This window comes from Equus quagga, chromosome 19 (assembly GCF_021613505.1).
Source record: "Equus quagga isolate Etosha38 chromosome 19, UCLA_HA_Equagga_1.0, whole genome shotgun sequence".
Classification (NCBI taxonomy): domain Eukaryota; kingdom Metazoa; phylum Chordata; class Mammalia; order Perissodactyla; family Equidae; genus Equus; species Equus quagga.
Window position 1 is genome coordinate 4,913,925 of NC_060285.1, and position 26,988 is coordinate 4,940,912.

The window sequence follows — 26,988 nt, forward strand, 5'->3', positions numbered from 1 at the left end:
AGAGAAAGAAATAAAAGGGATCCAAATTGGAAAGAAACAAGTGGAACTCTCACTGTTTACAGACAACATGATTTTATATGTAGAAAATCCTAAGGAATCCATTGGAAAACTGTTAGAAATAATCAACAACTACAGCAAAGTCACAGGGTACAAAATCAACTAACAAAAATCAGCTGCGTTTCTATACTCTAATAATGAACTAACAGAAAGAGAACTCGAGAATACAATCCCATTTACAATAGCAACAAAAAGAATAAAATATGTAGGAATAAATTTAATCAAGGAAATGAAAGACCTCTACAATAAAAACTATAAGACATTATTGAAAGAAATCTATGATGACATAAAGAAATGGAAAGATATTCCATGCACATGTCAGAAGAATAAACTGTTAAAATGTCCATATTACCTGAAGCAATCTACAGATTCAATGCAAACCCAATCAGAATCCCAGTGACATTCTTCACGGAAATAGAACAAAGAATCCTGAAATTCATATGGGGCAATAAAAGACCCTGAATAGCTAAAGCAATCCTGAGAAAAAATAGCAAATCTGGAGGCATCACAATACCTGACTTCAAAATATAGTACAAAGCTATAGTAATCAAAACAGCATAGTACTGGCACTAATACAGACACACAGACCAACGGAAGAGAATTGAAAGCCCAGAAATAAAACTACACATCTACAGACAGCTAATCTTTGACAGAGTAGCTAAGAACATAGAATGGAGAAAGGAAATTCATCTTTTCAATAAACTGTTGGGAAAACTGGACAGCCACAAGCAAAAGAATGAAAGTAGACCATTATCTTTTTCTATACACAAGAATCAACTCAAAATGGATTAAAGACTCAAAAGTAAGACATGAAATTGTAAACTCCTAGAAGAAAATATAGTCAGTACACTCTTTGACTTCGGTCTTAGAAGCATCTTTTCAAATACCGTGTCTACTTGGCAAGGGAAACAAAAGAAAAACAAATGGGACTTCATCAGACTAAAGAGCTTCTGCAAGGTGAAGGGAACCATGAACAAATTGAAAAGACAGCCCACCAACTGGGAGAAAATATTTGCAAATCATATATCCAACAAGGGGTTAATCTCCAAAATATATGAAGAACTCATAACAATAACAAAAAACAAACAACTCGATCAAAAAATAGGCAGAGGAAATGAACAGACATTTTTCCAAAGAAGATACACAGATGGCCAACAGGCACATGAAAAGATGTTCAATATCACTAATCATTAGGGAAATACAAATCAAAACTACAATGAGATATCACCTTAAACCTATTAGAATGGCTATAATTACCAAGACAAAAAACAACAAATGTTGGCAAGGATATGGAAAAGGGAACTCTCATACAGTGCTGCTGGGAATGCAAAGTGGTGTAGCCGCTATGGAAAACACTATGGAAATTTCTCAAAAAATTAGAAATACCATACAACCCAGCTATCCCACTACTGGGTATTTTCCCAAAGAACTTGAAATCAACAATTCAGAGCAACTTACGCACCCCTATGTTCATTGCAGCATTATTCACAATAGCCAAGAAGTGGAAGCAACCCAAGTGCCCATCAACTGATGAATGGATAAAGAAGATGTGGTATAAATATACAATAGAATACTACTCAGCCATAAAAAATGACAAATCCCATTTGCAACAACATGGATGGACCTTGAGGGCATTATGTTAAGCAAATAAGCCAGACAGAGAAAGACAAACACCGTTTGATTTCACTCATATGTGGAAGACAAACAAACGTGAACAAAGACAACAGGTTAGTGGTTACCAGAGGGGAAGGAGGTTGGAGGGTGGGCATAAGGGGTAAAGAGGCACATATATATGGTGAGTGACAAATGATGTATGACAGAAATTTCACAATGTTATAAACTGTTTTGACCTCAATAAAATAAAATTTTTTAAAAGCTACGCTGAGATACTCTTTTCACCTGTCAGATTGACCATCATCAAAAAGTTTGATAACACTATGAGGGGAAAGAGGCCCTTCCATTCACTGCTGTGGAAGTGTAAATTTGTACCAGCTCTCTGAAGGGCAGTTCTACCAGTTGTACTTTTTAGGAACTTTGCATACAGATTAATTCACATGTATATGAAATAATGTATATACAAGATTTATTCATTGAACCATTGTGTATAACAGGAAAAATTGTAAACAATCCGTAGAAGGCTAGTTCATTAAAACTATAATGCATTCATAGAATGGAATGCTGTGCATCCTTAAATAAGAACAAAGCTCTTTATGTACAAGTATGAGACAATCTCCAAGATACATTCAGTTAAAAAAAGTAGTATGTCGACTACTGTGTAATATGTTACTGTTTGTGTAAAAAGTGGAGAAAGAAGAGATGAATGCATGTATTTATTGATACATAAGAAATTGATAACATTGATTACCCCTGGAGAAAGTAACTGGGCGGTAGGGGCCAGGGGTGCCAGGGAAAATTTTCACTCTTTGTTCTTTTGTACCTTTTGGATTTTGAACAATGTGAATATGTTACCCATTCAAAAATAAAAGAAAATGGTGAAGTATATTATTTTTCATACCAATGAAAGGCAACTTAAACAATATGTGTAGTCTGCCTAACACAAAAATTGTAAGAGAATCTACCTTAGCAGCTTATAACACTGAAACAATATTTCTTGAAACAGTTGAAGTTGTTTCAGTGGAAAGGTTGGTTATCCCACATGACAAGTTCTTAACACCAAAGAATTCATTCTTTTTCTAGACCATACACTCTGGAACTTTTATTTAATGCTATTTAAAAATTCCTTCAACTCCTTATTTTATATGAGATCCTAGTCTCCTCAGCCAAGGTATTTTTCAGGAATGTTACCCCCAAAGTAGGCATGGGATTACTGCACTGAGCAACTAATGTAAGCTGTAAATTAAGGAAATTGCAGGCTGGAAATAAAAATTATAGTCCTTCCAGAACAGAAATTTGACTGTAAATCAAATGAAAATAGGTCATTTGAGACTATATTTACTTTTAGAAGAAATGAATTGTTTTAATAAGCCTATAAGCTATTGGAAAAAACCTGAGATCCATAATTCTTAAAATTGTTGCCTGCTACATTTTTAGAATTGAAGGAGGTATATAATACAGTGGTTAAGAACATGGACGTAGATGTTCGACCAACTTGGATTTTAGTCTCTGTGTATGGCCTTAGGCAACATACATAATATCTTTAAGGCCCAGTCTCTAAAATGGAAATAATATCTGCCTCACAGGGTTGTGAACATAGAATCAGATAGCTTGTATGTACTATTCCAAGCACAGTATGTGCAATAGTAAATGGTTGCAGTAACAACAGTAGCAGCCAACCCAAGCAATAAGGTGAAAAGAAAATCATACTTTGTACCCCTTGCTCAAAGAGGGTAAGTTAACTTGTCCTAGTATCATGGCTGGCAAGACAGAGGTGGCACTATAAGTCCATGTATGTTATGGCAAATAATTAGCTCAAAGTTCTTGATACACTTCTGTCTCCTGTCTCCAAGCCAGCCCCCATGGTTTTTTTTCTTTTGTGTTATGTTTGGTTTTTATACATTGGAAATACAAGTTAAATGTTCAGTTTAGAAAATTTTGGAAAATAGAAGCTCAAAAAGGAAAACAAAAACTATCCCTAACTTGTCCCCTAGAATAGGATTGCTAGATAAAATATTTGGACATATGTACACTAAAAAATTATTTGTTGTTTAACTGAAATTCAAGTTTATCTGGACTTCCTCTATTTTTATTTGCTAAATCTGGCAACCATTCCCTGGAAAGATCTGGTGGGTATTATAGTATGTATATTATATTTGATAATCAGGTATTTCACTTTTAACCTTTGTAGGTATTGTTTTTACATGTATAATTGTGTCTTTACTATGAGATCAAATACATATTTATTTAAATTTTCTTCATTTTTTAAAAGTGGTATCACTTCCATATTTTGATTTTAATATGATTCATTTTGACGTATATTGTTAGATGTAAGTATTAGCTTTTCCCCCTAAATGATTAATTACCTGTCCCAGTATCATATATTGAATAGTTTTCTTTTTCTGCTTATTTAATTGAATTCAGTGATTTCTCATAATAGCCTAATTGTTTATTTTTTCACCTCGTGTAATTTATTATTTCTAGTTATTTGTGGCTATCTTATTATATATTTATTTTTATTTTAATGATTTTCATTATCTATAAAAGAATCTTATTTCTTTTTCTTTTTCTTTTTTTTTTTTTTTTTGGTTTTGCTGGAAAAGATTCACCCTGAACTAACATCTGTTGCCAATCTTCCTCTTTTTCTTTTTTCCCTCCCCAAAGCCCCAATACGTAGATGTATATTCTAGTTGTAAGTCCTTCTAGTTCTTCTATGTAAGCGGCCTCCACAGCATGGCTACTGACAGGAGTGGTGTTCTGCACCCGGGAACCAAATCCAGGTCACCAAAGCAGAATACAGTAAACTTTAACTGCTAGACCATCAGGACTGGCTCAAGAATCTAATTTCTTTTAGGAAATAGTCAAGATATACATTATAAATAAGTGAATAAAATATTAGCTCACAGGCCCTGTAAAATCAACGTCTAAAACTAAATTCATGTTCTTCTTTCTAAATCTTGATCTCTCTCCTGTATTATTCACTTCAATTCTTGGTACCACTATTGTAGCCAAATGAAATTCTGATTTTCCTCAAGGATTTCCTCATAACATCTCTAATCCTTAGGCTTTTCTGATTATAATTCCTAAATATTTCTCAAATCTTCTTCCTTTTCTTCACCCTAGGTTCTATTGCTGATTTCATACCATCACCTCTGGCTTCCCTTGGACCAATCCTTTTGCCAAATAGTTGCAAGCGGTCTATTTTGAAGCTCATATCTAACCATTTCTCTCTGCTGTTTGCTGTCAAACCCTTCAGTGCTGCTTCCCCCAGCCCATCTGCAAGCCCCATCAGTTGTCAGTTGCATTTGATCCACATTCTTCCTATGGATGGCATTACAAAGAGCTCTAGGATCTGGCCTGTCTACTAGCCTCATCTGAAAGTTAGTCCTTAACTCTCGCTTCTTTCTAGGAATTCCAAATTATTATGTTCCCTCTTTCCCTATTCCACCCCTGTGACACATGCGCACAAATGATCCATTTTATATATCCATGCCCACTGCCAGCATTCCACCACTGCCCTTTCCCTGGCTCCCTCCTACCTATCTGTTGTCTGCTTAATATCCTTCTCCCTTCCTTCCCTACTAACAGAACCTTGATCTTACTGTGTAACTATCCAGGAGGGGCCATTGCATCTAAGTAGCAGTCATCAGTAGGCCTGCCAGGAAAGTTACTTAATTGGCCCCTTTTACCCTTTTTCTCCCTTCCTTCCTTCTTTCTTGAAACACAGACACAATGGCTGGAGCTCTAGAAGTCATCTTGAACTACAGAATGACTTTGAAGATTGTCATATAAGAGACACTGGCACACACATCACTAGTGACACACAGTGTAAATGTAAAGTAAGCTTTCTTGAGAATAACTTAAAAGCAGAGAAGCAGTGGAGCCTATGTGGTTCCTCAGCTTTCATTCCATAGAGGTATGCTTTGGCCAGACAAAAATATCATGAGCTATAAGTGTTCCAGGAGAGGGAAGCTGCCTCCATACCACTTTACATTTTTATGGGGCAGTCGGAGGAATAAACTGAGAATCTAACAGTGGGCTTCCTGGTTAGGAAAGCCGCCTTCCAGACCAGAGCCTACCCACAGACCTGTTTCCATGCCACTGCTGTTGGTATCCCGTAGAGATCTGGTGTTCTTCCCAAGAGCCAGTTCAGACCTGATGGACAAGCTCATTGCCAAGCTAACAGTTGGGAGAGAACGGAGGCCCCAAGACTTTCCAGAAAATAAAAAGACTTTCTCCCTTGAGGACTAATCCCAGTACTAAAGATGGTGGAGCAATGTTACGGAAGGAGTCTGGGTTTTTGTTAACTGTGGAGCCACCATACAGACCCTGGAATGCTCACCTCTGTAGTTGTGAGAGAGAAATAAACCAAGGTTTCTGTGTAATATAACTAATTAATTCTAACTAGTACCTCTGATAAGATACTGTGAAAGCCTTTACCTCTTCAGAAAGCCTTCTGTGGACTTTTGGGTTGGGTTGGAACCCCTCTGTTTTATGCTTCCAGATTACTCTCAGTATGTTTCTGTCTTCTCATCACTTGATGTTGTAATGATGTGTTTCTGTTTCTTTTCCATACTAGCATGATTCCCTAAGGGTCAGTACCATATTTCACTCCCTTTGGTCACTCCAGTCCCCAGTATAGAATGTCTCAAGCACAGCAGACATGCAGGGAACCGTGGTCTGAATGAAGGAATGAATGAAACTCCTATTTGTTGGCATTTTTTTTTTCATCAGCTCTCATTATATAATTGTAGCCCTCCACAAGTAGTCTCCTGCTTTGGCTGATTAGAAACATTTGCAAAACGTTGACAATTGTTCAGGCCAGCTGGTGGCGTAGTGGTTAAGTTCTCGCTCTCCACATCATCAGCCCAGGGTTGCCAGGTTTGCATACTGGGCACTGACCTAGCACTGCATCAAGCCACACTGTGGTGGCATCCCACATAAAATAAAGGAAGATTGGCATGGATGTTAGCTCAGCAGCTATCTTCCTCAAGCAAAAAGAGGAGGATAGGCAACAGATGTTAGCTCAGGGCCAATCTTCCTCACTCACACACACACACACAAAATTGAGAATTGTTTTCATTTAGTCCATAGTCAAAGGACTATAAACTTTATGCCTTTGACTCCATTTTTTCTTGGTCCCAGTTTCATATCCATTTTGGAGAATGTAATATTTTTGTATCCTAAAGTTACTAAGGCTGTCTTATAATATGCCATTGACATGTGGTGTCAAATTTTTCAAAATACAGTATTAGATAATGCAAACTATTAGCTATTAAATACAAATATTATTGGTTTTTGCTTCTCAATATTGAATGTGTTTGAAACTAATGTGCAATTTATTTGAAGCTTTTTAGTTCCTGCTAATTTGTTGCCTAGAATTTTTTTGGGCCTTAGCAAAACTTTTGTATTTGAGATTTGTTTATTGGCTAGTGTCCCTTCATAAGCTAGGTATTTTATTAGTAAAGTTCAGTAAGTGGTTTTTTTCATCTACGAACTCAGCTGTAAAAGTTGCTATATTGTGTCCTATTTTTATCTTCTTTATGTACGTTTATCCAAGCTAAAATATTTTTAATTTTACAGACAGTAGCCCTTGATGGAACTTTATTTTTAAAATCTGGAGTGATCTCTGGAGGGTCGAGTGATTTAAAATACAAGGCTAGATGCTGGGATGAGAAAGAGTTAAAGAATTTAAGAGACAGAAGAACCCAGTTAGTCCAAGAATTAAAGGTAAATCCATGTTGTGAAAGTTATAGAATACTAAGTAGAATAACTGTGTTTTCAAACTAACTTTTTTGGTTAATAAAAGTACCATGCCTATAGTTTTAAAAAATACAAATAAAGCAGAATGGAATACAGTGAAAAGTAAAAATCTTCCCCTTGCCCATGCTTACATCTTGGTGTGTATTTGCTAAACACAGTTTGATGCATAGCCTCCAGAAATTTGCTCTGTATATACAAGTATATGTATTATTTTTTCTATTTGTTTTATAATAGACTTTTGCTAAATGATGTTTGCAGCAAGCTTTTTCATTTAATATCATAACAGGGACATGTTTTCATTTTAGCATATAGAGAACCACTTTATTTTTAATGAATCCTTCCTGGTATTTCCCTGTATAGGTTTTGTTTATTTAACTAGTCTCCAATAATGGACATTTTGGTTTTTGCTGTTACAAATGATGCAGCACTAAACATTCTTTAAAGAGGGAGAGTAACATAGTACCTAAGAGTATAAATTCTGTAGCCCCAATGCCCAAGTTTGAATCCTGGCTCTGCCACTTACCAGCAGTATGACCTTAGGCAAGTTACCTAACCCCTTAGTACCTTACTTTCCCCATCTGTAAAATGGGGAAAATAAAAGTCCTTCCTCTAGGGTTATTTGAAGGATTAAATCAGATAATCCAGATAAAATACTTAAAACAATGCCTGGCGTATGTAAGCACTCTATAAATGTTTATTATTATTATATCTTTACTTGTATAGCTATATCTCTAAGATGAATTCCTATATGTATAATTTCTGGGTCTAAGGATATGTGTATTTAAAATGTTGATGGATATTGCTAAAGTCACGTCAAAAGAAAACTTGTAGTAGGGTGTTTATGTCCCTAGATTGCACCACTAGTTAGAGCAAATGTCTTAATCTTTGCCAATCTGATTGGTAAAAACAATGTAACCCAATTGTTGAATGTGCTTTATTAAATTGTAACTGAGGTTGAGCATTTCCTCATGTATTTATTGGTTCTTCATAATTTTTTTTCTTCTTTGAACTGCTTATTTATTTCGTGTGTACATTTTTCTTTTAGATTATTTTATTACCTACTTTAAGAATTATTTGTATAATAAGTAAATTAGTCCTTAGTCATATACTAGTAAAATATATTGTTTCACTTTTTTGTCAGCTTTATTGAAGTATAGTTTATATACAGTAACAGTCTCCAATTTGAAGTGTATGGTTCAGTAAGTTTTGACAAATGAATGTAGCTGTGTAACCACCACCACGATCATGATATAGAACATTTTCATAACCCCCCAAAATGCCTGTGTGCTCCTTTGCAGTCAGTCCCCTCCTCTGGGCCCTCTGGGCCCTGGCAACCCAAAATGCTTTGTGTCATTATTGTTTTTCCTCTTCTAGAAATAGAATCCTACAGTTAGCCTGTGTGTCATGCTTTCTTCATTTAGCGTAATGCTTTTGAGATTCATGTTGTTGTGTGTATCAAAAGTTTATTCTTTTTTATTGCTCATTATCTGTTTGACATTTGACTTTGCTTTTTTTTGGTCACACGTGCATTTTTAATCTTTATGTAGCCAAATTTCTTAATCTTTTATAACTTCTGGATTTTAATGTCATACTCAGAAAGACCTTTTTCTTTTTCTTTTTTTTATATTGAGTTAATGATAGGTTACAGTCTTGTGTGATTTCAGTTGTACATTAATGTTTGTCATTCGTGTTGTAGGTGCACCATTTCATCCTTTGTGCCCACCCCCCGCCCCACCTTTCCCCTGGTAGCCACTAATCTGTTCTCTTTGTCCACATTTTTAAATTCCTCATATGAGTGGAGTCATACAGAGATTATCCTTCTCTAACTGGCTTATTTCACTTAACATAATTCCCTCAAGCTCCATCCATGTTGTTGCAAGTGGGATGATTTTGTTCTGTTTTGCAGCTGAGTAGTATTCCGTTGTATATATATACCACAACTTCTTTATCCATTCATCTGTTGATGGGCACTTAGGTTGCTTCCATGTCTTGGCTACTGTAAATAATGCTGCAATGAACATTGGGGTGCATAGGACTTTTGGAATTGCTGACTTCAAGCTCCTTGGATAGATACCCATAGTGGAATGGCTGGATCATATGGTAGTTCTATTTTTAATTTTTTGAGGAATCTCCATACTGTTTTCCATAGTGGCTGCACTAGTTTTCATTCCCACCAGCAGCGTATGAGGGTTCCATTCTCTCCACAACCTCTCCAACATTTGTTACTATTAGATTTAGATATTTTTGTCATTCTAATGGGTGTAAGGTGATATCTCAGTGTAGTTTTGATTTGCATTTCCTTGATAATCAGCGATGATGAGCATCTTTTCATGTGCCTATTAGCCATCCGTATATCCTCTTTGGAGAAATGTCTGTTCATGTCTCCAGCCCATTTTTTGATCGGGTTGTTTGATTTTTTGTTGTTGAGTTGTGAGAGTTCCTTATATATTATGGATGTTAAGCCTTTGTCAGATATATGACTTGCAAATATTTTTTCCCAGTTAGTGGGTTGTTTTTTTGTTTCAATCCTGTTTTCATTTGCCTTGAAGAAGCTCTTTAGTCTGATGAAGTCCCATTTGTTTATTCTTTCTATTGTTTCCCTTCTCTGAGAAGACATGGTGTCCGAAAAGAAGACCTTTTTCTTTTTGAAGATCACAAAAGAAATTCAGTAATGCTTCCTTCTAGTGCTTTTGTGTATTCAACATTTATATTTTTTAGTCATCTGGAATTTATGTTGATGACTGGGGCTCCAGCTTTATTTTTACCAGCAGACTTGCTGTTTTATCCAAGTGTCATTTGTGGAATATGATAATCTTCCACACACACTTACTTGAAAGGTCAGCTTTAACAGATACCTTATGAAGCTACATATTAGTAGGTTGTGGCCTCCCTATTCCTGAGTTTGGTTGAGTCCAGGGAGACCAGACAGACATCTTTTCCTGTCTCAGAGTGGAACACTGACAGTCTTCTGTTGTATTCACTGGCCCTTGGGTATAGAGAATGCTTGTGAAACAGCTGCCATTTAGGACACTTTAATACCCAGACCCGATCCACAGTGGGCAAAGAAGTACATAAATTCAGGTGAGGTGTTCTGGGAGCTTGGCAACAACGTGAATAAAACAAATAAAAGAGCATTAATGAAATTCAGTGTAGTGTCAAAATACGCCCTGTACCCCTGCAAAAAAAGACTTTCAGGAGCTAAAAAAACGTATTTCTAAACTATAGAATGCAGTAGATGAATTGAAGGATAGGCATGCCATTGTTGAGAACCAAATTAATAGCCTGGAAGGCCAAGTGGAAGAAGCACATGGAAGAAGATTAAATGTCTTTAATCTGAGGACCCACCTGAAAGGACACATGCAGTTCCATGTAGGTTTGATGAGAAAAGGCACACGATGACACAGATTTTGGTGTAATTCCTGAAGTCCTAGGTTATATAGAAGCAGTCCTAAAATACCCTTTCTGCTTTAAAAAATATTCCTTAGAGATTAAAAAAAAATCTAGCTTGTATCAAACTACAAAACTGGGTGAGACTGTGGAATAATAGCTGCAGACAACTGAGGGGAAAGGACTACAGCTGAGGATATCATTTGCCTCTCAGGTATCTGCAGATAAGTAAATTCAGAGACTATGTCTCCACATACTTCGTGTGACAAAATACTAGAGAAAGTACTGTAAGCAACACATGAATTAGAACAGATGTAATATAATAAATTAATAGGGCTAAACTAACACAGCAAAACCTAGGAATTGGAGATGGAGAGAGAAGTAAGTGCTTTTCAAAGGTTTCATCTGTGAGGAGGTGAGGAAATAATAATATTCTAAAGATTGTATCTTGGTGGGTGGGGAGACGTGGGTAGGACTAGAGTGTTAAAAGTACATTAAATTAGGAACAAATAACAAACCAACAAAAATAATGCATGAAAATAATTTTTTAAAAGTAAGAGGAAAAAAAAAATATTTGTATATCGGTGATTACGGTAAACATGTGTGGATTTAAATTTCCCTTTAAAAGACCAAGACATTCATGAGTTAAAAAGCAAAACTCAGCTAAATGTTGTTTGCAAGAAATTGTCTTAAAATTGAATGTTGGAAATAATGGGATGAACACCTAAAAAATGCAAATAAAAAAGAAATCAGGAGTGACAGTATCAGACAATATGAACTTTGAAGTTAAAAATCCTCACATATAGTAAGTTTTCAATAAATATTTATTGAATGAATTGAATAAAGAAGGACATTATGTAGTAAAGACAAGATCTCTATTTTAAGCCTGTTTGTAGCACATAGCACCTAATTTTTTTTTTTTTTTTTGCTGAGGAATATTTGCCCTGAGCCAATCTTCCTCTAATATTTACTATGTGGGCCACCAGCACAGCATGGCTGCTAACGGAGTGGTGTAGGCCCGAACCCAGGAACAAAACCCAGGCTGCCAAAGCAGAGTGTACCGAACTTAACCACTCGGCCACTGGGGCTTGCCCAGAACCCAAATATTTAAAACAAGAATATTTAATAAAGCTGAAATTAGAATAGAACCTTTCACTATACCTCTTTCAAAATTGGACAGGTCTAGTAGACAAAAATGATAAAACTTAGAGGAATTTGTAACACAATCAATAAACTTAAATCCAGATTGTGTCTCTACCACATATTAGCGTGACTCTAAGTTACTTAAATACTTTTATGCTTTAGTTTTCTCATCAATAGAATGGGGATAATAACAGCACCTATTTCCTAGCGTTGTTGAGAGGACTAAGTATGTTAGTAAATGTAAACTTTGTAGAACAATAAGTGCTCAATAAATGTAAGACATTATTTAACATATCCATAAAACACTTCTAAAAACTGGTCATATGCTTGTCCACAATGGAAACCTCAACAGTTTTTCAAAAGTAAAGATTTTTATCGGTTACCTTGATCATAATGATCATAGTGAAATTAGAACTAGTGATCAAAAAAATCTTTGTCTACATAGAAATTAAGAAATGTACTAGTAGATAGTTTGGGGACCAGAGAAGTAATCAAGAGGCCAATTACAAAATGTCTCAAAAGTGATGAATAGGAAGTCTTTGAGACACAGTAAAAGCTACATCAAGAGGAAAATACCTTCATTATTGAAGAAAGATGAAATATAAGGGAATTTATTTCCTTAAGAAACTAGAACAACCACAAAATAACAAAAACTATAGGGGAATTTTTTTTTAAGCTGAAATTAATTGAATAGAAAACAACTCAAAATAGAAAAGGGACAAATGAATCTAAAAACTGGTTCTTTTGAAAGACTAATAAAATAAACTCTATGCAACTCTAATGAAGGAAAGAAAACTTAGAAGCAGACAAACAGATCAGGAATGAGAAAATTAAAATAAGTTTAACAGACTCTTACATGCAAATAACTATATAGTGAAAAAAAAATTGAAAATCTGGAAGAAATGGATGATTTTCAGAAAACAAATTACCAAGATTGACCAGAAAAAACATGGGACATTTGAAAAGTGAGGCAGCAGTGTAGTCAGTGGCCCAGTCCCCATCCACAACCCCTTCCTTGGTTGCCTTTTTTATAGTATTGTAAAAAACTAAAACAACTTGATTTCCCAAGTTTCCTTGTAGCTAGTGGTGGCTTTGTGACAGTTTTAGAGATAGAAATGGAAGTGTTGGTGTTATCTTTTGCGTTTTCTTCTTCCGGACTGGAGTGCAGTCAAGAGGCCTGGATGCGGCAGCAATCTTACACCAAGAGACAGGGAGCATGAGTATAAAACCACTGCGCTGAGAAGCTGAAAGTTAGGTGCCTTTGTTGAGGGACCGCGTCACCCCAGGCTGCTTTTGTGAAGGAAAATAAACCCACAATTTTTTAAGCCACCATTAATCGAGTGATCTATCATTCAAAAAAGACTTAAGGAATGTAAAACAGTATGGCAGCTATGGAAAACAATATGGTTCTCAAGAAATTAAAAATAAGATTACCATATGATCCAGCAATTCCACTTCTGGGTCTATACTCCAAGGAAGTGAAAGCAGGGTCTAGAAGAGATACTTGTATACCCATGTTCGTAAAGCACTATTCACGATAGACAAAAAGTAGAAGCAACCCAGGTGTCCATCAACGGATGAATGGATAATCAAAATATCTATACATACACTGGAATATTATTCAACCTTAAAAAGAGAGGAAATTCAAACACGTGCTACAAAATGGATGAACCTTACAGACGTTATGCTACATGAAATGTCAGTCATAAAAAGGCAAATACTGTATGGTTTTACTTATATGGGGTCCTTACGTAGTCAGATTCATAGAGGCAGAAAGTAGAATGGTGGTCGCCAGGGACTGGGAAGGATAGGAGAAGGGAGAGTTGTTTAATGGGTAGCGAGTTTCAGTTTTGCAAGATGAAAACAATTCTGGAGATTGGTTGCACAACAATGTGAATGTACTTAAACACCATTGAACTGTACACTTAAAAACAGTAAAGATAGTAAATTGTATGTATATTTTACCACAGTTTTCTTTAAAAAGTCCCTGGGACCAGATGGGTTTACAGCTGAGTTCTATATAATATAATTCTAATGTTATTTAAGCCATTCTAGATCATGGAAAAAGATGGAAACTTCCCAGTTTATTTTATAAAGTTAGTATAAATTTAGTATCAAATATTATAAAGATACTACAAAAAATAAAACCGAAGACTGAATTCTCTTGTGAATATAAATGCATAATTTCTAAACTAAATGTCAGTATAGAGAATTCAGCAATGTAGTGAAAGAAAAATACATCAGACTGAATAGGATTTGTACCAAGAATATGTGGTGTTTCAATATTAAGTGATCAATCAACATAATCCATTACATTACCAAATTAAAGGCAAGAGAAAAAATCATGTGGTCATACATAGAAAGGCATTTGATAAAGTTCAGCAGCTAGTCGTAATTAAAGTACCAAGTAAAAGAGTGATTGGTGGAAATTATTTAAATAAAATAAATAGTTCTTATCCAAAACTAACAAATAATTGCTTAAATGTGAAACATTAAAACCATTTTAGTTAAAATCAGGAAGTAGACAGAGATATCTGCTCTATCATTATTATTTAATGTGGTCTTGGAAGAAAAAGTAAATACAGTTAGGCCAAAATGAAATAGTTTGTATAAATCTTTGAAGAGATGAGAAAAACTAACTTTTTGCTGAAAATAAGATTATAGTTTAAAAACTAGATTTAATAAGATAGTGGGAGTGCTATGTAAATAAACAAAACTATATTTTTCTCTATATTAAGAAAAAGCATCTAAAAATGGAAAAATATTCTGCTGACAATAGGAATAAATGTCAATATAAAGGCACGGTAACTATTTTTAGAAAACTAAATCTTCTTGAAGGACACAAAACAAAGGAAAAATACTATATTCTTGGGTTATAATTCCTCCAATTAATATTTAACTTGAATGCAAGTTTAAAATGTTACCAAGGATTTTTAAATTTGATAAAATGATCTTGTAATTCCTACAAATGAAGATTTTCCTGAGACTACTCAAAAAATACATGGCAAAAGAGAATGAGGTGGAACTTCTCTTACCAGCATACAGAATACTGTGAAAAGCCATTGTAATCAACTTGATGTAGTGTTGGCATAGGAATGGACGGATTAATGAAACACAATAGGAATTCCAGAAATAAAGCTCAGTATATTTGACCATTTAGTATACAACAGAGATAATGTTTTAGTTCAGTGGGAAAAGGATTTATTATTTAGCAAATGGTATTGCCACATCTAGAGAAAGTAATTTTGTGCCCCATATTATAACATATAAATTCCAGATAGATTAAAAACTTGAATGTAAAAAAATTTTTAAATGAGAATAAAAACCATTGTATACATTAAAAAAAAGTTTAAAATGAAGACTAGGTTCTTTACTATCGAAGAACTCTTTACAAATTGACATGAAAAAGAATTATGAGAGAAACTTCTGGAGAAAGGATAGGATTAGGCACTTCTCAGAAAGAAGAGATCTATGTGGCTAATAAACATGAAAAAATGCCCTATATAGGATCTAGTACTCAGGGGCATACAAATTAAATTGATTACTTCATATATACCAACAAGACTTGGAAAAAAAATATATATATGCTAGTGGAGAGAGAAAGAAACACATATTTGTACATTAATTATAGAAATGTGAATTGTTACAGCCTTGGGAAAGCTATTCGTACCAGCTAGTAAAATAAAAATGTGAATACTTTGACCCATCCATCTCGCCCTAGGGAATCTATTGTGTGGAAATAAAAACACCAATACTCAAGGGTTTACATACAAGTAGGTCATGCAGCATTGTTTGTGGTGACAAAAACTAGGAAACAAGGTGAATGCCCACCATTAGGAGAACAGTTGAATAATTTTGGTACAGCCACACACTGGAATAATATGCAGCCATTAAAGAATGAATTTGGAGCTTTATCAGCTGACTCTTGAGAGTAACTGAATGAGAAAAGCAGGAGACAGAAAAGCATGTTCAATATGGTTCTAAATTTGCAAAATGAGACTGAAAAAACCAACATATATAGGTGAATATGTATACATGTGTATTCGTATAAGGACTTGGAGTAAAAAACAGAAGGACATATACTAGGGAGTTAATTTGGTTGAATAATAGGGAGGTGAAGGGAGAAGGGAATGGACGAGACAAGAATGACTAAAAGAAAGGCAGCGTGTGTCATATGATCCCTTTTGTGCCGTTTATGAGCCAGAGGTGGAACACGCACCCCCCATTCCTCATTTTTCATGTCTGTTTCCTGTTAGGAAGTGTGTTAGTTTTTTGAGGATGCTGTATAGCATCTTGGTTCCTCTAGATGGCTTATGTACTTAATTGCCCAGTCTTTTACCAGAAGAAGGGAAGATGGAGTGTGGGTGTGGTTAGATGTAAAAATCAGTGAATTATGACGCATGAAAGCACTTTGAAAAGTGAAAGTATTTTTCTACTGTAAAATGTTATTATATTTTCTCTTCCTTTCTAGGATTTAATGAAGACACTTCGCAAGGAAGCAGATTTGAAACAAATACGCACTCTAGCACAAGGAACTCATACACGACTCAAATATTCGCAAAGTGAACTGGAGATGATTAAAAAGAAGCAGCTTGCTGCTTTTCACCGGGTACTATGGACTTAGATAAAATTTGATGGAAATTAGAACCAGGACATAGAATTTCAGAAATTACTTTTATATAGCATCATGTAATTTTTACACTTTTACCGGTGACTGAGATTATATTATAGTTACTATAGGGTATATTATAGTTTATTTTTATGGTTGTTAATTTTGTTATCCAATTGTACCTGAATTTGCCTTATCTCATGGATTCCTTTTTTTTCGAAAAGACACCTATCACGTTTTTGGCTTCACTGTGTAAAGCTAAAATAGCGATGTTAAAAAGGCGTTTTTTCTCTTTTGTAATTAGGAACAATCTCAGCTACAAAGTGAACTACTAAATATTGAGTCTCAATGTGCCATGTTGAGTGAAGGAATCAAAGAGCGACGACAAAGAATGGAAGCATTTCAAGAAAAGATAGATAAGGTTACGAATGATGTATTTTTTACTAAATGGCACATAGAGTATAGTTCTAGACAATACACTAGATTTAGGGCTTCTTAAATATATATTAAATCAAAATTTGATAAGTGCTATGTTTTACTGGTTTGCCAAGTTAATTTCCTGTATCTTTTGAGAGCCACTGTTGCACATCTCAAGAGACAATGACCAGTGCTTAGTTACTCTCTTCTGCTCTCCAGCCTCTCCTGCCCATTGTAGAAGTTACAGCCTCTTTCTTTCTTTTTCTGCCCTTAACACCAGGAAGGAAGGAATTTTGTCATTCATGTTATCTTTTAAGGTTACTTATTCACTCAGTAATTATTTCTTGAATATTTAATGCATATTCTAGGCACAGTACTTGGTTCTGGGGCAGCAAAGATTTGGTCATCTAACCTCTGCTTACAAAATGATAGGAACTTTCTGTTTTAATTCATTCCACTGTGGCTTATATCTAATCCTTAGAAAGTTGTTTGTCATGCCATCACTCAATAACTGCCACCATTTCTTTGTTTTGCCTTTTATCGCATGATTTGAAACCACACTTATGCTGCGCCTTAATTATCTCTTTTCCAGGTTAAGTACCCCTAATTCCTTAGTTATTTACATTTGCCATGGATTTAAGACCAGTTCTGGTAACATCCTCTGGGTGCTCTGTTGTTTGTCAACGCCCAGAACAAAGCATAATGTCAAACTCCTGTCTGATCAGCACAGAGTACCGTGGGACTCTACACGTAGAGCTGTAACTTTCCGTGGCTTGGATTATCTGCTTAAGGAAACCGTGGCTTACTATTGTGTCAATCGTATTCATATTCGTATTCAATTTATATTCAACTGAAACCTGGAAGCTTATAACGTCCTGTTGTTAAAAGCAGTCTCTTATCCTATAATTGTACCTAAATGCAAGGCTTTAAAAATATGGAAGTTAAATGTTATTTTGTTGGATTTGACTCATTCTAGTTTTTCCAAATCTCTTTGAGCCTTGAGTCTGTGCTCTAGGCCTCTTGGTTTTATGCTGCTTAAGGCTGTATAGTATTACTCGGATGGAAGGAATAGTGTATTTACTGATATAGAATGTTATAGTATTACTCGGATGGAAGGAATATTTTATTTACTTATATAGAATGTTATATTTTGGTGTGGCTAATGTAAATGAAATACTTCCAGTTTTATGTTAAATACTTCATAGAGCCAGGACACTTAAGGCCAGTTATGAGCTTTCTTATTTAGTTTTTAGGATAAGAAATTTGAAAATAGATGAACATAGTTTATGGAGTTAAAGAAAGAGAAAACACTGACTCCTCAGAGTACAATGATGCTTGTTGGGATTAGTTTTGGGCCTAATCCAGGAATATCTTGGAGGGAAAAACTTAGATTTAAGCATTATCTATATAGTTTCTTAAAATTAAGTATTAAACCAATTGTATTGAAATAATTTAAAAGGTTGAAGATGATATTTTCCAACACTTCTGTGAAGAAATTGGTGTGGAAAATATTCGTGAATTTGAGAACAAACATGTTAAACAGCAACAAGAAATTGATCAAAAAAGGTATTTTTACTAAAAGATGTTGGTAAGCAACTTAAAAACATAAATAAATGTAACTATTATTTCATAATTAAATTAATTCTGCCTGAGGTAAATAGCTAGTAAACATTCATAGTCTTATAAAGAGATCTAACTCTTTTATTCCATAATTTTTTAAAGAGAGAAAGCATAAATATACAAGATAAGAGAATGGGGACATAATTACACTCACAGTGGTTATTAAAAGAGTAATAAGACTAATTTACTTAGGGCTATGTATATGTCAATATATGTGGATAAAATTCATAATTTTCAAGAAATAATATATTACCAAGCAAATAATATACCCCAAGCAAGATAGAAAAATCTGAGAAGGCCAATTACCACAGGAAAGGAAAGTAAACAAGCTTTTACTCACTCGCCCAAATTCACGAGGCATGTCTGGTTTCACACATGAATCGTCCCAGCAGACTTTAAAGGCGCACGTAGCTTCAATGTTTAAACAAGTGTTCAGCGTTTAAGCTGCTTCATAGTGAAGAGGAAACACATGTGTTTATGAAATGAACGCAGTATTGATGCCCAGATCCAAAAAGGGACATACACATACAATAAGAAACTATCGGTCAGTTTCACCTGTAAATCACCAAATAAAATAAGGTTAAATAGAAACAAGCAATGTAACAAGAGGAAAACAAAATACCATTATGTAGGGAGGGAGGAGGGCAAAAGGGGTATTAGGCACACATGTGTGGTGATGGATTATAATTAGTCTTTGGATGGGGAGCATGATGTAATCTACACAGAATTCAAAATATATTATGTACATCTGAAAGTTATATAATGCTATAATCCAATGTTACTGCTATAAAAATTAAAATTTAAATTAGAAAAAAAGTTAAAAAAATAAAATTTAAAAAAAAGAATTCGCCAGAGTAGGGGCAAAAATACCATTATATAGTAGACTCCATACCAGAAATAAAAGGCTGCTTCAATATCAAGAGTTATTGCTATAATTTGTCATATTAATGGTAAAGGAGAAAAATCACATGATCAACTCTGTAGTTGATGAAAAAGGCACTGAACAAAAGACAGCATCCATTCTTGATTAAAAATTCTTAAAATGTGAGTAGTTAGATACCTGTGATATGAGAAAATATGTTTAATTCTAAACCAGCATCATGTTTTCAGGGAGTAACACTAGAAGTGTTACTAGTGAAGTCAGAAACAAGAAGAATATTCAATATTAATATTCAGTATTAACTTTATTATTTCCTTCCTTCTACTTTATGATACTAGATTAGAATTTGAGAAACAAAAAACTCGGCTTAATGTCCAACTCGAATATAGTCGCAATCAGCTGAAGAAGAAACTGAATAAGATCAACACATTAAAAGAAACTATCCAGAAAGGTGGAGAAGACATTGATAACCTAAAGAAGGTAGTTAATACTGGGCGGCTGAATTTTAAAGTCATGCAGTAAAAGAATTTTCATTTACTTTCTTCTCCATCCGACCTAACACCGGAAGTTCCTCCTTTACTCTTAGTTCTTAATTGTCACTACCCCTCCAATCCCAATTTTGATGTATAAATAAAGCCTTTCATTTATAATGTCAAAAAAAAACGATGGGTGGCTGAAGTGTCATTGAAATGATGACGTCCTTCATTAATAAACATTGGTTGAGCTCCTGAGGTGTCCTCATAGGATAGAAGGGCAGGGAGCAGGTCTGAGGAGTCCTTGAAGTAAAGTCAGCACAGCTTCGTGAATCATTAGCTGTCAAAGCTGTAGGGAGAGGGCAAAGGGGGGTGTCACGGATGCCTCCTGAGTTCTAACTTAGGCAATTGGTGGAGAGGAGGAACAGGTTAAGGAGAGAAAATTTTGAATCTGTGGAGCTTGAGTTGCCTATGTGCCATCTAGATAGCAATTTCCAGCAGCTAGTTAAAGATTAGGTAGGTGAGAGAAGTCTAGGCTGGTTTATGGGAGTAAATGGAAACATATCTGAAAAGTTGAGACTCCAAGCAGAGAGGTAGGCAGTGAAGAGCAGTGGAGCAAGAATGGAAGTCTGGAAGGAGTGGTCACCTAGGTGATAAAGAGAACCAGAAAGGGCGATAGCATAGAAGCCCAGAGTTTCCGGAAGGAGGAAGTGAGGAAAGTTGTCAAAAAGGTAAAGCCTGGAAAATGTGTTTAATTGCCAACTAAGAGGTGACAATAGCAAACATTTTCATTGGACAATGAGAACAGAAGTCAGATGGCAGCAAGCTGAGGAATGAATCCAAAGTGAAGGAGGAAGGCAGGTAGCAATTACCAATTTCCAAAAAATGTAGAACAAGAGTGGGTCACCTTCTATGAGAGAGGTTCAAGCAACACACAGGGTAAGGGTTTATCTCGGAATGACTAGTTTGGCTTATTGATAAGATGATCTGTTGACATTCTTAGTGTAAAAGATGGTAATGTACAGTGCTAATCACCTCCATTCAGGCTGAGGAAGATTGTCTGCACGTTGTAGATGAACTCATGGCGAAGCGGCAGCAACTTAAGGACGTGTTTGTCACTCAGAATTCCAACATTGAGAAAATCCAAGCTCAACTTGAAGAGGATCGGAAGAAGTTTTTGGCTGTTGATAGGTAATTAAGAAGTTTATAAGTTTGAAAGACCATAATAGAGTTTTAAAGATGTTTACCATCAATTCAAAATTTATTATAGGAAGTTTTGTTATTTGAATATGTACCTTTGTTGCTTTTGGTCCCACATCACACCTTTCAAGCATTCTACTTTGGGAGAAAACCAAGAGAGGTGGTTAGTTACTTAGAGTGAATAGTTCTTTTTGGCAGATGAAAACATGGACCTGTATAAAGGGTCCCTTGCCCTAAATCCCCTGGATTCTGGTATCTTCCTGTTGTACAGAGTCTCCCTCTAGTCTGTGTGACAAAGCATAGCAGGTGAGGTATAGAATCTGGAGCCAGACTGCATGGTTCCATGTCTCAGCTCTGCCACTTGCATACTATGCCTTCATTTCCTCATCTGGAAAATAGAGATAATAATAGGGCCTACCTCATAGAATAGTGGTAAGGGTTAAATGAGTGGCTGTTCATGTGGCACATATACCTGGCACATGATGAGCATGTGTGTTTGCGATGATGACAATAGCATTTTGAATCAGCTGGCTTGTTGCACCACAATGTCATCCGCTTTCCTGTGTGATAGACACGACCATAAGTGAGCAGATGAAATAAATGAGCACTCTGTTTTTGCTCAACCTTTTGACATTTTATAATTTTCCTCACTGTTCAAAGACCTTCAGTGTTTCAAGATACAGCCAGAAAGTTCTTTGGCTAAGATTTGTTGTTGTTGTTGTTTGGTCTTGCATTTAGTTTAAACAGAACCACATCTCTGTTTATCTTCATAGTCTTGAAAACCATATAATTCTTAATTTATTTTATTTTATTTTTTGATCCTGTTTTTAGGTCCTTTTTAAAATCCCACATTGTTTCAACTGATAGAACCCACAAGCCCGCATTTAATGTAGAAGGCATTGCGTTAGTGGTAGTGTTAGTAAGAAACACTTTGGATTATTAGGTGTGTAATGACTTAATTGGTAAGGTATTTCTCTTGCTGAGAAACTGTTGCTCTTGGTTTGAGGTTCTAAAATGTAGAGCTTACATTGAGGGAGAAATGCAACTTGAAAAATTGTACAGATTTAAAGATAAAGTAACTAGAAAGCACTGTACTATTGGTAGCCTGATTAAAATAATAATGTTTATTACTGAAAAACACTCCCTCAAATTAACTAATTACAGTCATGGCCTTTGTCGGGAATGTTAAAGTTTAAATTACAAGCATCAATGAGATATCTCTAGAATTTATAATACTCATAGGAGAAAATATTTATGTAAATTTATAGCACATACATTTTTCTTCCTTTGTACAACTTTACATAATGAGTAAAATATAACCATTTTTTCATATCTGTGTATTTGCAGGGAAGTGGGGAAATTGCAAAGAAAGGCTGTAGTCATTCAAACGTCTCTGGAACAGAAACGGTTAGAGAAGCATAACATGCTGCTTAACTGCAAAGTTCAAGACATTGAAATAGTTCTTTTGTTGGGGTCGTTGGATGACATCATTGACGTGGAGGTATTCTAGCAAATGATTTTAAAATACATGCAGTGGTGTGGAACTTAGTGTAACACCCTTTGGTTGCTTAGTGAAATCCCAGCTCTGCAGATTCTCACTCTGTTCTAAAGCCCCTCTAGAGGCAGAAAAGACATCTCCTCCTGCTAAGAGGGAGAGAAGGCAAAATGGTCATCATTACAGAGGACCAGGCATTTCATGCAGTTCTCTTCACTCTTGCTAATCCATGTTCTTTTAGCTCCACAGAATGAACCAGAGCGTCTTACCTATATATAGATACCCATGAGAAATCAGAGAATTAAAGCTGTTGGCATGTGAAACACTTTGGGGAGATGGTGTTAGCCACAGTGAACCGTAGGCAGTGTGCAAGCGGCAAGTGGCCCACTGGCATGAGCACTGCCCTGTACTCTTTTAACGTTGTACATGGTGTGTGGAGGGGTCTTGCTCTGCACCTTCACCAACGATTCGAGGTGGTTCTCAGAAGAAACATGCCTCACTGAGTCTCTCCAGGTGGCGAGAGTGCAGGGGGAAGCAAAAGTGGACCCCCATGGACCCCCAAGGGATTAGAAGATAAAACCAAGGTCCACTAATGGTGAACATTTCTCTGTCTGCCTTTTTTCTTTCTTTCTCACCCCATTTGTATTACACAGTGCTCTTTACATTGGTTGGAAGTATACGCCCTTAGTTCTGTCCTTCATTTAGGAAAGATATGACTGTACATTCAGAAAGACTGTCTTACTATTAGCTAATGCAGAAGATGGTGAAAATAGTTATTTGTTTTGCCTCTCAAGTCATCTCTGAGCTTTTACTGAGTACGTTAGTATATCTCTTTTCTCTGCTCCCCCTGCCACGTCCTTCCTCCCCCCATTTCTACTCTGCCCTCAGACAGTCAGAAATCCATTCAGTTCCATCATGTTTTCCACTCCACAAGAGGTCTTCAGTCCTTGGATTGTTCCAACTGAAGTATCTATAAAACAATTTTTCTTTTCCTAATATTGACCGCTTCTTATAGCATAATTCTAGTATAATATTTTCCTCAAAAAGTCTTTGTCTTTTTTCTCTGTTTTGGCAGAGATTACATTCCAGATAGGAGGTAAGGAAAGGAGAAAACCCTTTCCGGGCCACAAGTGACATAAACCCAACTCAGATGATTTTAAGGCGGGGGTTGGGGGAAGGGGTAAAGGGATAGGGCTGGAATGGAAGTGGTCTCACGCATGACTCAGTCCAGGAATTTGGGCACTGCCAAGAACTCTTTCTGGTTCGGTATATACTGGCTTTATTCTTTCAGATCAGCTTTCTCCATGAGACTGCAGCTATAACCACTAGCTTTGACCAGAGGGGAAAGAGAGCTCTCCCTCCCCTCTCTGTTAGAAAAATCCTGGGGAAGAACTCGGCTTGGCTCATTCTGGGTCACGTGTACACTTTTGTGGGTGCAGAGAGAGAGTGAAGAGAAGGATCTGTTAACAGCAGTAGATGGGAGCGGAAAAACAACTCTCACTATACTATAGAAAGAAATAGAAAGTCTGTTTAAAAAGGAATGAAATTTTAGAAGAGATTTCTTATAGAAGAGACTAGAGGAGGGAGCGATTTTAACAGCTGACATCTAAGTGAATGTTGTTGGTCAAGTATTCATGCTACTGCTTTGGTCCCATTTTCTTTCAAAAGTATATTCCAACATGCCTACCATGTTGTGAAATTGTTTACTTCTTTATTAGCATGAATGTGAAATTGTTTACTTCTTTATTAGCTTGAAAGACTTTCATATTCATGGTGGGGTATTTCAAAGCAGGTATTAAGACCTTAAGCTGGCTTAATAATGAATCATTGTCTAAAAAGAAAAAGTGGTAGTTCTGCTCCACTGTGTGCTTGTCAAGCCACACTGGAATATTGCATTCACTTTTTAAAGCATGATGCTTTTTAAGAGTAAAGTGTCTGGGATAGTGAAAAGGACCAGACCATACCGTGCTGAGAAGAGAAAGCTTGGGGAATATGACCATTCTCCTCCAGTAAAAGAAATGTGTCATAGAAGGAGGATCACACTTGTTCTTCCTGGTCCTGAGGGGGATTCTCGGGTTCGTGGCGTGGAGTGCACGGAGTCCGATTTATTTTGCTAGGGAACACTTTGTATTTGAAAGATGGAGGGCCTCTAGTGGTGAGTTCTCCGACTGGAATTGATTAAGCCTGTCAAGTAGTGGCTGTGTAATGGGGATACTGTACAAGATATTCTATAAAGCCCAGAATAGAAAAGGCGTTAGGTATAAATTGTCTCTCTCCGGAGGGCTGAACAAGGATCGCTGAGTAGAGTTAATTTTCTGACAACAGTTGTTGTAGGCGTAATTGTCTTTGAACAATGAGGTAGAACCTGAGATTTCTCTTCCATTGGAGACACTCAGATAGAGGGTAATTGCCAGTGTTACTGTAGAAGACTCTTACATTGTGGGGGAAACTAGATCACTGGTTCCCAAATCATACTGTCCACGTGAAGCATCTGGAGATCTTGTTGCCTAAGAATCTGCATTTTTAATGGCTCCCAGCTGAGGCCCACTGTTGCTGGCCTGCAGGCCACACTTTGAATAGCAAGACACCAGATGACTCATATAGAAGCTTAATATAAAATATGATGTCAAATTACATAAATAGGAATCGTGAGATTCAGGAATTCAGTGTTACATTTTGTGTCCAAGTTCAACTTCTATGTGAACTGTTTTAACATATGTATATTACATAAATTTAATTCCAAAAATAGTTTCACACGAGTTTGTTTCAGTTGAGACTATCTAGAAAGGAGTGAGTAACAAAGGGTTTTTTCCTCTTAATTTGTGAGTCTTGGTTTTTGGTATCAGCATTACACCAAAGGCCAGCCTACAATTGAATAAGTCTCATTTATTTGTTCCTTCTCTCCTATTCCTTCCTTCATGCAGAGTGATATATTGAAATTCAAATCTATGCTGTCAGTCATTGCACTTGGCACCGAGAATACAGCAGTAAATAAAACTGCCAAAAATCCCTTCCTTCACATTCTGGTGAGGAAGAGATAGGCACACAAACAAAATGGTAAACAAAAACAATATTTATGTATTTGGTAGTGATAGAGGCTAAAGAAAGAATAAAGCAGGAGGGGGAATAAAGAGTATCAGTGGTGGGGAGTTGGCAATCTTAGATGGAGAGGCCATGGATTGCCTGAGAGAAGGTAGCCGGTAAGTAGAGGAGGAGAGAGATGAAGTGATGCAGACAGCTAGGGGAAGGTTGTCCAGGCAGAGGGCAGTGTGCCGGCCCTGAGGTGGACATGTGCCTGCTCTGTTCAAGGAGGCCAGTGTGGTTGGGGCAGAGTGAGTCCAGGGGAGACTGACGCAAAATGAAGTTAAAGGGGTGACAGAGGCCCAGATCCCTTGGGCCAGATCAGCATGGCCTTGCCCTTTAACGCAAGGATTTTAACTCTTAATCCGAGTGAGATAGCAATCAACTGAAAGGCTTGGGGCAGACGGATGAGTAGAGGTCACCATTTCAGATAACAAGGAAAGGGCTTCACATGTTTTTCAGTTGGGAACTGAAGCAGAAAGCACCCAGGCAACAATTGATATATATGAAAAAGAAGAAGCCATTGAGATAGACTACAGCTCCCTAAGAAAGGATTTGAAGGTAATTGAAAGATTTCTGTTGTTTATGACTAACTCACAGTAATATTGAATATTTAAATACTGCAGAATAATTTTTAGATGCTAGAGCATAAGTTTAGGGAAAAAGTAGATTTCCTACTGGTTTTTGGAGAAATAGTGTAAATAGGTCACTTCTTAAAATGTTTATATCAGTATTTCTTGCTATGTGTTCTGTAAAACGCTAGTACCGTGAAAATATCTTGCCAAAGAAGAAAAGTTTCTGTGATCAGCCAGTTTTTTGAAAGACTCTTTTCTTGGAGATTCACAATGAATGTTGAAGTCTTTGAGAAGTCCTGAAATAGACAAAAGTAGCCAAGATACTCTAGCAACCTGATTTTGCCCTGTCACTGTCCCAATGAGATACCCTCAGTAGGTGACAGATCCTTCACACCTGCAGAGCAGCCTTGGAATCCAGCCTCATGGTCTCCTTCATTTAGCAGTTCTGGCTGTTTCTCAGTCATCCACACAGCCATACATTTCTTTGTGTTTTGACTTCGTCCTTAGGCTGCTTCTCTCATGAGAGCAAAATGACCATAGCCATTCCACACAACCACAACCTTCAGAGAAGAGAGAAGCTGCCTTTTTCAGTGGTGCTATTCTTAAGATTGAAGAAAGAGCTTTCCCAGGAAGCTCCAGCAATTGTCCCCTCATCACAGTTACCTGAATTGGCT

General features: G+C 36.3%; 1 protein-coding gene across 1 annotated transcript in view; it reads left to right on the forward strand.

Annotated features, from left to right (window-relative positions):
* The window catches only part of SMC1B (structural maintenance of chromosomes 1B), an 80,474-nt gene that overhangs the window by 43,720 nt on the left and 9,766 nt on the right, over positions 1-26,988 (forward strand). The window contains exons 12-19 of the mRNA XM_046646760.1: positions 7,255-7,401; positions 16,436-16,573; positions 16,878-16,994; positions 18,450-18,556; positions 19,829-19,970; positions 21,009-21,154; positions 22,511-22,664; positions 26,202-26,300. Coding sequence (XP_046502716.1) covers positions 7,255-7,401; positions 16,436-16,573; positions 16,878-16,994; positions 18,450-18,556; positions 19,829-19,970; positions 21,009-21,154; positions 22,511-22,664; positions 26,202-26,300 — 1,050 coding nt within the window. The remainder of the gene's footprint in view (positions 1-7,254; positions 7,402-16,435; positions 16,574-16,877; positions 16,995-18,449; positions 18,557-19,828; positions 19,971-21,008; positions 21,155-22,510; positions 22,665-26,201; positions 26,301-26,988) is intronic.